Genomic DNA, 14732 nt, shown 5'->3' on the forward strand with positions numbered 1-14732 from the left:
GCATTCTTCAGTTAGCCAGACCACTTTACATACATGTGCACAATTACGAAACTTTTCTGATGTTTCAAGCAATTCTCAAAAAAAGTTATACATTTCATCTACATGTCACAATCGGCACGAGGTTCATCTACATGAGTGGGCACGCATGCCAGCATATAAATGGGAGGGTATTCAAACACCAGGTTCACATTCAGTGCAGTTATAAAGGTCCCCGGGGCCAGACAGTGGTTAATAAAGGGAACAAGATCCTCCTGAAACAGACACCACAACGTGCAGTTAACAACCAGGAAACCCAGAACACTACTGAAAGCCTTCCGGGTCGCACATCTGCCAGCTGCGCACTGCCACCATCTGGGGGAAACTTTGGACAGCAGGGTTATAGGGACCGTAACATGACCCATCCACCTGGTCAGTGTATTAGGAAGCTGACAGATGTAAACTTTGTTAGTGGAGGAATCACTGTCATGCAAGGAAACCACATCGAATCTAATACAAAACACAATTCTGGTCCTAAAGGCAAGCTTGAAAGGATTTATAGAGACAACATCCTGATCGGTGCTGAAATACATTCCAAATGTTTCAAATACTTGAGGAGTTCACTCTACGTCATACTGCTGGAAGACTTTTTAGGTAAATAACTCCTCAAATGTATGGAAGCATTTAGAAAACCCAATCGAAAGCCTCAATCACTGCAAGAACCAGAGCAGAGTGTGACCCCAACATCCTGCAGTACACATACAGACACTACAAGAGAGGTTGTTAGCTTGATTCTGTGGAATATTCCAAATACCGGGTGGTGTGTGGACTGGTTAAAAGGGAAGAAGAGAAGAGAAGAAATGATGGGGAAGGAGGGTAAGATGAGTTCATCCATCAAGTCTCCCTACGTGAACAGTCTTTCCTCCATTGTGCTGCCGGGCATCAGAGCCAGACAGGCTCAGGTCCAAGCCGACCAACCCAACTTGAGGGCTGTAGCCCTGGGCTTGGCCGTCTCTTGGCTCCCCCTGCTGGGCCTCCTTCTCCTCCAGGGCCCGTTTCTCCTGAATGCGAGTGCTGATCTCCTCCTGAAACCTGCACATCTGCTCCTGGAGCTCACTGATGAGATTTACCACACACTGGGAGGGTTGGAAGACAAATGAAGGGTGGCAGAAGAGGTGAAATGGTGAGATGAGGAGAAGAAAAGAGGAATAAATGAAAGTCAGTTGAGAGGAGGAGAGGAGAATAAAACATGAACTTATTTGTTAATCAGTCAGTACAGGGAAAATGGTTGATGCCACATCTGGATCACTGTTGGCCATTTGTAGTAGAAACTCAGAAAACACATAAAAATCTTGTGAAACACACAAAGCACAAAGATTTACACAAACACTTGAAGCGGAAGAAAGAAATGCTTAAATTCAACTGGAGAAAATGTTAGAATCCTAGAAAAGAAGGAGCATTACACCTCAGCACATTGACAAACAACTGAAAACACAAGAGTAACTTTTACTCCTTTAAAAACTTTTGCATTATGCAATGCCCTCCTCTTGTATTAGTGCTGTAACGGTGAGATTGTGGGAGACAGATGCAGGCAAGGCATCATGCCTCACCGTCTTACATTGTTGAAATAGTGTGAAAAACAGATCTGTGCTCATCTACAGCGCGAGTGTTTCTGCGCCACCTCCCTGCTGGCTCAATGTGACCACTGACAGGAAAGGAGCGACCACTTTATTCTTAAGGTTAGTCTGGGGTCAGAGGAAAAAGCAGGAAGTCTAGTGGAGTTTGGAGAGCAGCGGTGAGCAGACAAACACCTCCTGACAGCCAGAATTAGAGTGGGGTGGTTAAGAATGGGTTGTATTGTTTGGGCGAACTGTGCTCCAACTGAGTGGATGAATCATTGTGTCCAATTAAATCAAGACAGTGGTCACAAATCACTAATTTGTCTCAGAGGGTTTTCCCAGTCGAACCAGCTTTTGTACAGGAATTAAAGATCGAAAGGTCAAACACAACACGCCCCGTTGTGATACGACCACGACACTTTAGGCGTTCCAAAAGCCCTCAACCAACAAGTCTGTCATGCTGATGCACTTAGTGATTTTGCATTGTACTGGCTGTTAAGCTAATGTCGAGCGTATCCACTGAGGACAGATCAGGGCTAACATCTGTCTTCTGCTGACATTAGAATAGTTTCCATGGCAACTTCTGATGTTGCACAATATAAGTATGATACCATATTGTAAATATAAAAAATGGCAATAGGAACAAGCTGCCAAGATTTCAGTCTCTGTCATTGTGCTTCGTGGCCTATTTTACATTTTACATGAAAAGCAGCTCAGCAGGCAGGGCTGTTTTAAACTACATAAAATCCACATTTCAGGCATCTAAAGCATAATTTTGTATAAGTAATAACCCCATCTGGCGCACCAGGGTTATTATATCATGCCTGAGCTCCAGCCAAGTCTAGTCGCATGGGAAACAGAGCCGTAACCCAGAATTTAGACCAATAAAACAAAACAAGACAGGATGTAAAGACAGGAAAAAAACAGAGCGTACAATAAAGAAGAGACATGAAGGTGCACAGAGCAAAGTCTCTAACTGTTCTTTTTGTTCACACACATTAAATGTTGAGCAAACTGTTGGTCTAAGAAAATGTCACAGCTCAGGGGAATCTTGTTCCTGAAAAGTGGTTGCTTTAGTACTTAAAGGTGTTCGTGAGACGGCAGCGAGCCTGTGTGTGGTGTTGGTGTGGTTTCCTGAGGTGAAAGTGTTTGGCCCCGAGGAATACTCAGAGTGGATGCTTGCCATTCCTCCTGACAGCCTACCGGAGCCTCGCAGCTGTTACTAACCACACACACAGACACACGCACAGACACACACATCCTGACTTTACTGACAAAAATGCAGCCCCATCATAACGTAAACAAAGCAAAGCACCTCAGCTGCACACCGGACATGTTGGATTCTGGTGAGTACGTATGTGCATCTCAATACTGAATCAATACTAAACCAAGACAGCACCAACTTATAAAAACGGCTCATTGACAGGACTGATGTTAGATTTATGTGGTGGAGCCTCAAGCTGAGAGAATAGGCCTCATGATCCCTGAAGCAGCCTGAAAAACAGACTAGATAAAGTGAATAAGTGCCGCCCAATTCCTGTTGAAGTTTGTGCTGCTTTTTTACATTTTTTGCAATATAACCTATTAAAAAAGGACTGCTTGATAATATCCTGCACTATTTTGTTTAATCTGCCTGTTAGATTTAATGACTCATTAACTGAAGGTGCCGAAATGCTGTTCTGGATTGTTCCAGCTCATTGGCTACATGAACTCATGCATGTAACCTAAATGGATTTTTTGGATACATTTCAGCACCAAAACTACTGTGTTAGGTACAGGCATGATGCCTTGGATTAACAGTAGCCACATGCTAGAAAGTGACAAGATTGCATGTAAAAGATGGGAACATGCTGCAAATATATTTCTAGGAGCACACAAACGGATTTACTAACATCTGCGATATGCAGGTTACTGCTAATTGCACCAGTATTTAATGCTGAAAACAGGTATTGCATTTTTTGTGCTGGATATTAAAATGAACTGACCACCCGTGCTAAGCAAACAGTGCAACTTTTGTAAATCACTATTTTAAACCAACATTTTAAACATCAATTTAACAGTAGTGTGAGACAAAGTGGTGCAGCTAGCATGACGTGAGTAGAAAGTGCCAAGATGTTGGCACTTTCTACTCAAACCAAGGGTTTGCAGGCAGTTTTCTTATGAAATAAGGATCATGTCAGGTACACTAAACTCAGGTTCACTGTACCTGAAATGGTATCTGAAATACTGGACAGCTCCCAGGATTTATTGACAGAATGTGGCTTCCTGACTGAATAAAAAAGTTTTCTGCTAAGACAAATGTTCTTCTTGTTATTGAGTGAATGTGAGCTTTGCACAAGAAGCAAAGTCAGCTCACACTTGGTTTTCTCATAGAATCCGACATCGCTGGCAGTCACGTCCTGCAGGATTTGCAGTGTGGCTATCATGCACGTTCAGTTAATGTGCACCTTACAGGTCAGAAAACAATATTTCAAACTACATCCTGTCACTTTTTGTACATCAGCCGTCTGTTCCTTCTTTTTTCTCTGTCCTCTCTCTTTTCATCTGTTCCCTTCACTATCTCCTCCCCTCTGTCTGCTTCCGCTGATGCTTATCACACTCCATCCATGTGCGGTTGCAGAGTATGGGCCCCTGCGTGTCAAAAATGCTGTATCGTGTTTATTCTATCAGAGCACGGCCCTGGATGGCTTGTGATAGCTTTACACACAGACACACACACAGCGAAACCACATGAGCAGCCTTAGTATCCGTTTGTGCCAGTGGGAAGCAGCTGGGTGTCACAATGAACAAAGTCCACACAAAGAAACTAGTGAAGACAAGCAAAGGCTGCTCAGCCGGACTTGGTTGGAATGCGTGTATGTGTGCATCGTTATTGTGCGTTCTGTCAGTGAGGGAAACAGCGTCCTAATGTAACTCTCACCTTCACCGAGGCCCAAACCTGTTGCTGAGCTGAGCAGTCATTTTCACCTACAATCATTGGCCACTTCATTGGGTACACCTGTTCAAGTGCTTGCTAATCAAAATAGCTAATCAGTAAATCAAATGGCACCAACTCAATGGATTTAGGCATGCATGCATAGTCAAGATGACCTGCTGAAGTTAAAACTGAGGACCTACATGGTTGTTGGTGTATTTCAGTGGGTGCTGATCTACTGGGATTTTTCTGCATAACCATCTCTACGGTTTACAGAGAATGGTCCAAAACAGCGGTCCCCAACCTTTTTTTGCTCCACGGACCGGTTTATGCCCGACAATATTTTTACGGACCGGCCTTTAAGGTGTCGCGGATAAATACAACAAAATAAAAGAAGTTTTAAGAAAAGAAGATTTATTCATAACACGTGAAAAGACCCAGGAAAACAGAGTTAACGATAAAAACGATAACAAAATGACGCTGAAAACCGATAAAAACCCTGAAAACCATACATTTCACACCTGAGCCTCAACTCTCGCGGCCCGGTACCAAACGACTCACGGACCGGTACCGGTCCGAGGCCCGGGGGTTGGGGACCGCTGGTCCAAAAAACTGAAGATACCCAGTGAGTGACAGTTATCTGTGAGAAAAAAACCTTGTTGATGCAAGAGGTCAGACATGAGCAGCTGCTTTGAGATTATGAGAAGGCAACAGTAACTTGAATGACCATTCCTCACAACCAAGGTTTAAGATCACCTCTCAACATGTCAAAGCTTGAAGCAGAGGAACTACAGCAGCAGAGGACTACACCAGGTTTCACACCTGTCAGCTAGAAAAAGAAAACCGAGGCTACAGTTTAAATGGGCTCACCGAAATTGGAGAGGATTGGAAAAATGCTGCCTGGTCTGATGAGTTTTCTGCCGCAGCATTCCTGGTTAGATCAGAATGTGGTGTGAACGGCATTAAAGCTCCAGCCTGGCTTGCATCAACAGTTCAGGCTGTTGGTGGTGTAAAAGTGTTGGGGGATATTTTAATGACGCACTATGACACACTCACTTAAATGCCATCGCCTACCTGAGTACTGTTGGTGACCAAGTCCATCCCTATATAACCACAGTGTACTCATATTCTAATGGCTGCTTCCAGCGGGATAATGTGCCATGACACAGATTGTATTAAAATGGTTTCTTGAACATGACAATGAGCTCACAATACTTAAATGGAGGGTGTTCACTTTTCTGTAAAAGTCATGACGGCCATACTAGAATTATTGATTTCTTGACTTCACAAGGTGGAAGGGCTTTAGGTGCACCAGGTATTAGTGAGGCTCGTGAGTTTCAGGTGTTTTTTCACAGTTTCAGTTAATTATTTCTAAAGTCTCCGATCAAAAACAAAAACTGTTCCGCTGACTCTTTGCAGGATGTGAGCAGGGTGGTGCTTAAACTACTGTTTGATGTGTTCTGGCTTGTTTCAGAGCCTCACCAGTGAAGTTTGTACCCCATCCAGACACATTTCATCATTACCTTTGCCAGTCAAGTTGGCCAGAGGGTGGGCATGTTTTCACCATCTGCCTGGTTATTATCTGGGTGACAGATATTTCAGGATCGCAGGACAGATTCTTCATTTGGCCTCTACGATTTCCATTTAAATGTGGGACAAAAACTGTGGGAAAATCCTGCTCGTGTGACTTTTTCACTGGTTTAGTGGGTAAACCAAACCTGAAAAACAACAAAAGTAACAGCAGGCTGCTGCTGTGGAAACGAGAGTCAACATGAGAGTTTCTAGAGAAAGCTGTAACGGTTTTTCCTTTTTGTTACACATGGCTTAAAGACAAACCGCTATACAAGCGTAAAAAGTTTAACCGTTACCATGAAACTTCAGCAACTGAAAGGATTTTTTTTAGAAAGATAGCAAGAGGTCTGTAAGTAAATCTTTGAATAAGAAAATTATGAAATCTGTACTAATTTGCATAAATTTCCAACAGACAAGTGTACAAGGTTTCATGTACAGACTGTGCCTTGTGTGAAATAGCCGTTGCCTATACAATAATGTACTTACAACTCTGAGGCTGATAAGAGCCCTGTGAATAGACCCGGTTAGCATCAAACACACATTCCACCAATCACACTCCTCTTTAGCGGGATCGTCTGCCACCAGCCGACAGGTGAGGTCTCACAGACAGGAGACGGGAGGAATCAGCGCCTCATAGTTTAATCCACACATTAACATTTGTTTTCCTTCTTTATAAAAAGCTTGGATGAGAGAGTATAACTTGTGAGAACAAGCACAGACGCAGAAACCAAAGTTGCAGAAAGAGTTAAAAAGCAGACATGTAGTTACTGTTATATCTGTAAGCCAAAATATTGCAAATACATATTATACAATAACATAATAATCCCCCCTCCCCCCAATCTGTGCCCTTCTACTGTGACAGCAGTAGCCCCTGGTGAATGTGCATGTTCCCTCCTGGCTTTGAGACAAAAAACACAATAAAACCAGACAAACAGCTTCCATACATCCTTAGACAGCATGTCTGAACTCCCCAATCCTGTGGTACTGCTCGTACCACAGGATGCGTGTCCCTAAATAACCCCTCATGGAACATACGGAATAAAGATTATTAAGCTTTATTTGAAAAACAGTGGTAAAAACAATTGTGTTGTCTATTGATGTACATTTTGAAGGTGATTTCATTCAAACCAAGCGGTGGCTGCAGACCTGATCATACCAGTGATGATGTTTTTGTTCCACTGGTTGCTCTTTGCAGCTGATAAATAGCCCAAACTAGCAGAAATGTAGTGAAGGATCACCCAGGCAAACACAGCTGAACAGTTAATGACAGTTGTGATTATTCAAGACGCTAATATCACATATTCTGATGTTGCATTACAGAGTTTTAGAGTTGGGCAAGATGAAAAGTATGAGACAGTCGGTATCTGGCCTTTCCACCTAATGAAGTACCTGAAAATCAATGTGTATAATCAAAGTACCAATAACTGTTTAATACCAACAAGTAAGTTAAAATAATACTCTTAATCTGTGCCCTAAAATTAGATAATGGTTTATTTCCCAACCATAAACAGGATTAACTGTGCAAAGTAAAATGTTCATCCTCCTGTTATTTAACTCTACAATACATCAATATGTACACAGAAGGGAAAACTTCCACTCAGGCAAGTGTGGCAGGGATCTTGGCTTATAGCCCATTAAACACAGACATCATACAAGTTTTCCATTTCTAGATCAAAGACTTGAATGTGTTTGAAAACATGTTTGTTGACTTTCCGTACCTCAGCTTTGTTCTGCTTTGTGTCTGTCGAATCCTGCGGGTGTGAGTTGGTTTGCGTCTCCTCCATGCTGACCAGCTTCAGTTTGAGAAAGGACACCTCATCCATCAGATCCAGCTTCTGAGTTTCTAGCGAGGTCCTGCTCATCAGCTCCTGGGAGAATCACATGTGCACCATCTAAGTCAGATGCATGGGAAGCAAACACGCAACTTACTCAAGCTAGAGCAACGCAGCTTTTGGAGATCGGTGTTGTGAGACTAAGCAGGCTACTCCACTCAGCGTATTATTGTTCCCACACTAACAGAGCAGAGCGGTTGGGGCCCAGACCCCACAGAGCTAAATATATACACACACACAAGCGTGCTAGAGACTCTATTAATATATGCCTTCTTTGGTATGAGAGAGAGTAAAAGAAAGAGCATCTAAAAAAGAGAGGGAACGAAAAAAAGCACTCTACTGGACATGAAGGAACGTTTTTCTGACTCATACAAAACTCTGTTGCTTTCAATTCCTCATCTAAACTCCTTTAAATTGCACTTCCTCCTTTCTAAACTCAAACTACAGTTGACCTGGATTGCTGATTAAGCCTTTAACGTCCATCTTCTTGCTCCATACTTGTTTAGTATGAAACATTTAGAAAGAAATGGGAAGAAAAAACACCCCCAAACAGACCAAATATGAACTTACCAGCTTTTTGTGCACCAATTTAAAAAGCTTAATAAGGAAAAACAAAATTGGGACACGTGTAAAAACTAGGACTGCCAACTCAAGTGTGACCCCCACTCATGATAATATAACAATAACTGTGGAAAAAAAATTACAACTTTATATGATTCCAGGAGGTTTGGTTCTGGGGCAATGGTGTCGAATGGCGGTGGCTAAAGCTGCCATATCCCTGTTACTTTTAACTTTGCTAAACAGGACAAATGTCGTTGATATATGCAGGACTCAGCTTGTCCAGTTAAAGCAGAGCACTCGATTAGACCAGCTACGCCCTGTAGTCACACATGTGCGAGTCAAAACGCACAGTTGGGTATTTAACCGAGCAGTTAGCGTTAGCTCAGAGCGCTGTGAAGGCAAAGAGGAGTGGGAGCTTTAGAAAGAGCACAAACAAATCTGAAAATGAACTAACTGAATGAAGGCTCGCAAAAGTTCACCTCTTTCTAGTCCAGTCCTTCAGTCAGAAAAGCAACAAAAGCCAAGTGAGTGAGTCAGTGTAACGTAACCGCTTTGTTATGGGAAGTGATTTTCCCGTAGAAGTTGCCGCTTTGACAGAAATGTTTTTGCTGTAAGAGGTAGTCATATTTTCTTTAGTCACAGTCAGCAGTAGGTACTGAAAGTCTTTTACTGAGAAAGCAGAGAGCTGTGATGAAGTGCAAACTGAGGCTGTAAACATACATTTTCTGCAGTTTAATAGTTTTTAATGTATCACACTCTTGTTTTAAATCTCTCGTAGAGACATCGGATAGGCAGACTTTCTCAATGCCTCCAAATCGAGCTACTTTTATGTTGTCACTTGTGTTTCATGAGCCTTTGATTATTTTTGTGTGCTTTTACTGTACTTGTTTGTAATTCTTCATTTTCTTTGTTCTGCTTTTAACTGTCTTGTGCTCTCCCTCCCAGTTTTCTGTAACCTTTAAATGTTTCTCAAACGTTTTATTACGATTTGTTTTACCGTGACTATCTTGTCTTGTGAAGCATCTTGTAGCCTTATAGTTGAGCTATATAAACGTATTATTAATGCAAAACTTTTTTGAGATGGTTTTGGAGCAGAACAACAATCAGAATCATTTTTTGCTTCTCTATTTTTTCATTTGTGCGTGCACATTTTCAAAATGCCAAATGAATCAAATTCAATAAAAAAGATGCTGGGATTTTTTTAGAATTATAGCCACACACTTCTCACATGAGCCTATTTTAAATAACATATATTTAAGACAGAAATTCAATGACTTGTGAGCGGTCAAATAAAGTAGATTACTGTCCATTAAATGTCAGACAAGGAATTTCTTTCTAAACGGAAACATCACACAGTAAACAAACTGTGTCAACACCACAGCCACACAAATGAACAACTAAACCCCACACACACACACACACACACACACACACACACACACACACACACACACACACACACACACACACACACACACACACACACACACACACACACACAGATATTTAGAAAATCTCTTTCGTTATGGCAGCTGACTGTCAGTTTGCAATCTAACACCAGTGTCACTTACAGAGGGATAAGCCGCAATATTTAGAGGTAATTCATCCACACGCTGTGGTCATGGCCCACGGCTCAGCTGCCTGACATTTGCTTTCCTTTAATAATGAGGCCGTGCCGTGCATGTGACTAATTATCATATGCACCACAGAATTTATAGATCCCTTTAAAGAGGCTGTTCATCTGGACGTAGCGTTTTGTGGGAGAAATGTTTCGTCACTCATCCAAGTGACTTCTTCAGTCTCAGCTGACTGCAGGTTTCCCCAAATCTTATAAACAGGACATTTGCATAATGACTGAAACCAGCCCACTGAAGGAACAATGGGCAGTTCCTTAATCTTAACCTCATACCACAGGCTATACCCAGGGGAGTCTACACCAAGCCTGTATGGTTTACCAAAAATACATAAACAGGGGTGCACCTTTAAGACCGATTGTCTGCATGATCAACTCTGTCACCTATAACATCTCCAAGTTTCTGGCTTCGATCCTCAACCCGCTGGTGGGCAGCTCTGAACACCACATCCAGAACACCCTGGATTTTGTTGAGAAGGTGAGAGATGTCATTATGGAGGCAGATGAAACCATGGTCTCGTACGACGTTACATCTCTCTTCACTTGCATCCCAGTCACGGAAGCGTTGGAGGTAGTCCGTAAGAGATTAGGATGACCCCAACCTCAGCAACAGGACCACTCTCAGCATCGACCAAGTGTGTTTGAACTGTGTCTTCATTCCACCTACTTCACATACAAGGGTCAGTTCTACAGGCAGAAACATGGGTGTGCCATGGGCTCCCCAGTTTCACCCATCGTGGCCAATTTGTACATGGAAGAAGAAGCAGAAGAACTGCACATCAAGAAGGCCTTGAGTAAATGTTGTTATCCCAGCTGGACTTTTGTCAAAGTGGGAAAGGCACCTAAAGAAAGCTCCAGCCGATCCAGGAGAGAAGGACAACCGCTGCCTAAGCGAAAACCTGTAGTGATCCCATATGTGTCAGGAGTATCGGAGCAGTTGAGACGCATTTTTTCTAAACACCGTGTCTCTGTGGCTTTTAAACCCCAAAACACGCTGCGCCAAAAACTGGTCCACCCCAAGGATCGGCTCCCCCGACACAAACAGAGTAACATAGTGTACGCTGTTAAGTGCCAGGAGGATTCCCGGGATATATACATCGGGGAAACCAAACAACCTCTGGAGAAGCGGATGGCACAACACAGAAGAGCCACCTCGTCAGGCCAGGACTCTGCAGTCTGTTTACACCTACAGGCCAGTGGACACTCTTTCAAGGATGAGGATGTACACATCCTGGACAGGGAGGAACGCTGGTTTGAGGGCGGAGTCAAGGAGGCCATTTACGTGAAAAGGGAAAGACCATCTCTGAATCGAGGAGGGGGCCTAAGGATACATCTTTCGCCATCTTACATGCTGTGATTGCAGCCATTCCCCAACTCTCTGTGAATGGTACTCATGGCCATTGATCAGTGGGTTTTGGTCAGTGGTTGTTGATCAATGGTTATGAGAATTTGCATAATTAAGATTAAGGAACTGACCTCCCAGCCCATTGTTCCTTCAGTGGGCTGGTTTCAGTCATTATGCAAATGTCCTGTTTATAAGATTTGGGGAAACCTGCAGTCAGCTGAGACTGAAGAAGTCACTTGGATGAGTGACGAAACATTTCTCCCACAAAACGCTACGTCCAGATGAACAGAATCAACTTTTTGGAGATTTACTATCTATTTGTTTAAAAATTAAACACTCAATAAAATCGCAGAAGTAGAAGTTTGGTACTGTTTTTGCCTGTGAACTTACCTTTACATCGCTCACTATGTTCTGAAAACAAATCCCATGCTGTTCTATTCTCTCGGTGTAACTAGCATGCTGCCCTATTATATGTTACAGTAGGCTCTGGTGCATAGGTAATCTTCTTATATATTTACCCCGTCATTTTATGTCATGTCATAAGTAGTCATCTACTCTCAGCCCCTTTCAAATATGCACTGCTTCTGATTTTAACACGTCAGTTTTAGGTCTGTTTGAGCACCTTTGCTTGCTCCCCTGTAAAAAGTTACATCAGGCACTTTAAACCTAGCAACAGTTCATTTTTTATGTTTTTCCGCTATGTGTTGACATGCCAAAAGGTTATGGAGATATGAGTTCTTCACTTCAGGCAGGTGAGCTTTTTTGACTCAGACGTGACCATATTTGGACGAGAATGTTGAGATCTAAGTTATAAGCTAAGGCTTGCAAGCTCTGGTTTTCATGTTGCATCTATAAAATGTAGAGGTGCAAAATCAAGATACATAAAAATATCCTCATTTCACTCACCAAAAGGCAAAGCACAGATTCACTAGGCGTTCTGTGTGACATGGTCCCAAATGACAGAAAAAGATTGCCAACACAGTGGAAAGGCTCAGTTCAGTGACTACAGTTAGCTGAAATGAGGCCTGACCAAAATCAGCTATGACTCTTCATGCTGGCATAGTTGTTAATCCAAGCAGTCGGCTGTTTAGGCTAACCTTAAATCTACCCAAATGTTAACACATTCATCTTTCACATGAAAGATCCCCGGCTCAACACCCAGAGGAGACACTAACTAAACCTCAAAGGGGGTGACAATCTAATGCACTCCTGGTCCCGATCCAAAGCCCAGATAAATGGGATGGTTGCGTCAAGAGGAGTGTCCTGTGTAAAATCTGCTCTGGTTTAAAAATCTGGACACAGCCACTACAGCAACCCCTTGGGAAATATGGAAGCAGCTAATGTCCTCAGACATGCAACTGGACGTTGACGCAGCCTGCACTGGCATAAATGCTGGCATGGCTTCAGCTTTGAGTAGGTTCAAGGCTCTGCTTAGATTCACCACAGAAAGAAAACTCAAGCGTGACCTTTAGAGCCAACCTCAAGTGCCAACAGCAATTTTGGCACTTTCAGGATCCTCAGCCTCAGTGGTTCTCATTTGATTCAAGCCATTCCCATAACTGTAGGTAGGATGTGGCAATCATCATCATTTGCAAGTTGCAACATTTTATTATTTTATTATTATATTATTGATATTTCTCAATCTCTGGTTGCCAAATCACGGACTGTTTTAGAGACCTCCGCCTTTTTGTTTTGGTCAAAAACGCAGAAAATAAAGAAACATCAGCCAGAGAGTGCATGGAAACCAAAAATACTGGGAAATTGCTGGGCTGTTGATATTTTTTGGATAATAATGAAGACAGTGAATGACGTCTGCTGTTGAGTCAATTACATTTTTAATGAACATGGCAAAATATTAAAACATAATGGCCCATGAATGTTTATGCGCGTTATACTTGTCTTGTATGTTGTTTAGGATACTGTGTAACTACAACAGTGTAAGCCGTGTAGACAGAAATGTCTCAGTACAGTAATTTTTATATCTAAATAAAGGCACTGTAGGACATGTAGTCACAGTATGACTACATGTGTGGGTGGATATCCTCCAGCATGAGAACTCTGCACCCTGTGGTGTGTGTGTGTGTGTGCCCTGAGGGCTATTTCTTATTAGATTAGTTGTGGTTCCCACAGCAAACAGCAGCCCTGCAGCGCTGAAACATAATGCTGCATGGCTGGATAAACTCTTGTTCGCCTGTCGCTTGTCTCTCTCGCTCACACACAGACACACAACTTGTTTGTGTTTGCTCATGTGAATACTATCCTGTGAATACACTACACAGAATCAGACGTACAGCATCCATCTCCACGCCCAGCTGACGTCTGTTAACGGAGGCGCTCATGTTTGCAATGTGCTGCCGTGTGAAGTCCCTTAATTTCAGGCGTTTTCAGGTGTCCTTCTACCCCTGTACAACTTTTTGTTTTTCGGCTTCATGCTGACTGTCCACTTGAAGGTGCTGCACTTCACTTTTTCCCATTTTCTGGGAATAATCTAAGCTTCAAACATCTGTGGAGAGTTCTTAAGTCAGGGGTGTCCAACTCCAGGCCTCAAGGGCCAGTGTCCTACAGGTTTTAGGTATCATCCTGGGTCAACACACCTGAATCGAATGATTAGTTCATTACCAGTCACTTCAAGACATGTTGAGGAGGTCATTTAACCATTTAGATGAGCTGTACTGGATCAAGGACACATCTAAAACCTGCAGGACACCGGGCACGGAGTTGGACACCCCTGCCTTAGCCTCCTAAGACCTGAACTCTTCCACAGCATGCATTTTTAATTTCTCTTTGATATTTGGGCATATTGGGGCCCGATGAATGTAAAAACAAAGAATTACCAGATTTTTTTTACCTTACTTTTGTTTTTAAGAAAAATAAGAGCCACGTATTAGGATATTCGTTTAAAATTTTGAAAGAACAGTAGCAGTATAATGTCCTCGTAAGTGGATATCAGGCCCTTGTAGAGCAAAATTGAGTATTTTGGTCTAAATAACCCAAAATGTCCTAGGAGGTAAAGTCAACTAACTTAGCATCCAACAATCCGGAGCTTTGCTGATATTTTGTTTTTCAAAATCTTCATTTTGTTTTTTTTCCCCACTTTTGCTAATGAAAGCATTAAAATATAAATGTGATTTTATGTGAAAACATAAACCCGCAGAAATCAGAAGATGAATTTATCGTGTGTCACAACCTCGGTATGATCCAAACCAGTGTACTCATACTTGTGTATTAGACACTGCAGAAGCAGACGTGTTTGCCACCTTTTAAATCCTTCAAACATGCC

The 14732-nt window shown here is 42.4% G+C and overlaps 1 protein-coding gene across 1 annotated transcript in view; it reads right to left on the reverse strand.

The window, feature by feature from the left end:
• ppfibp2b (PPFIA binding protein 2b) overlaps nt 1-14732 on the reverse strand; it is a 95079-nt gene that overhangs the window by 22179 nt on the left and 58168 nt on the right. Inside the window, 2 exon segments of the mRNA XM_080863460.1 lie at nt 885-1112; nt 7800-7949. Of these exon segments, the coding sequence (XP_080719586.1) occupies nt 885-1112; nt 7800-7949 (378 nt within the window).

The sequence above is a fragment of the Rhamphochromis sp. 'chilingali' genome, assembly GCF_963969265.1.
Source record: "Rhamphochromis sp. 'chilingali' genome assembly, chromosome: 2".
NCBI classification, from domain to species: domain Eukaryota; kingdom Metazoa; phylum Chordata; class Actinopteri; order Cichliformes; family Cichlidae; genus Rhamphochromis; species Rhamphochromis sp. 'chilingali'.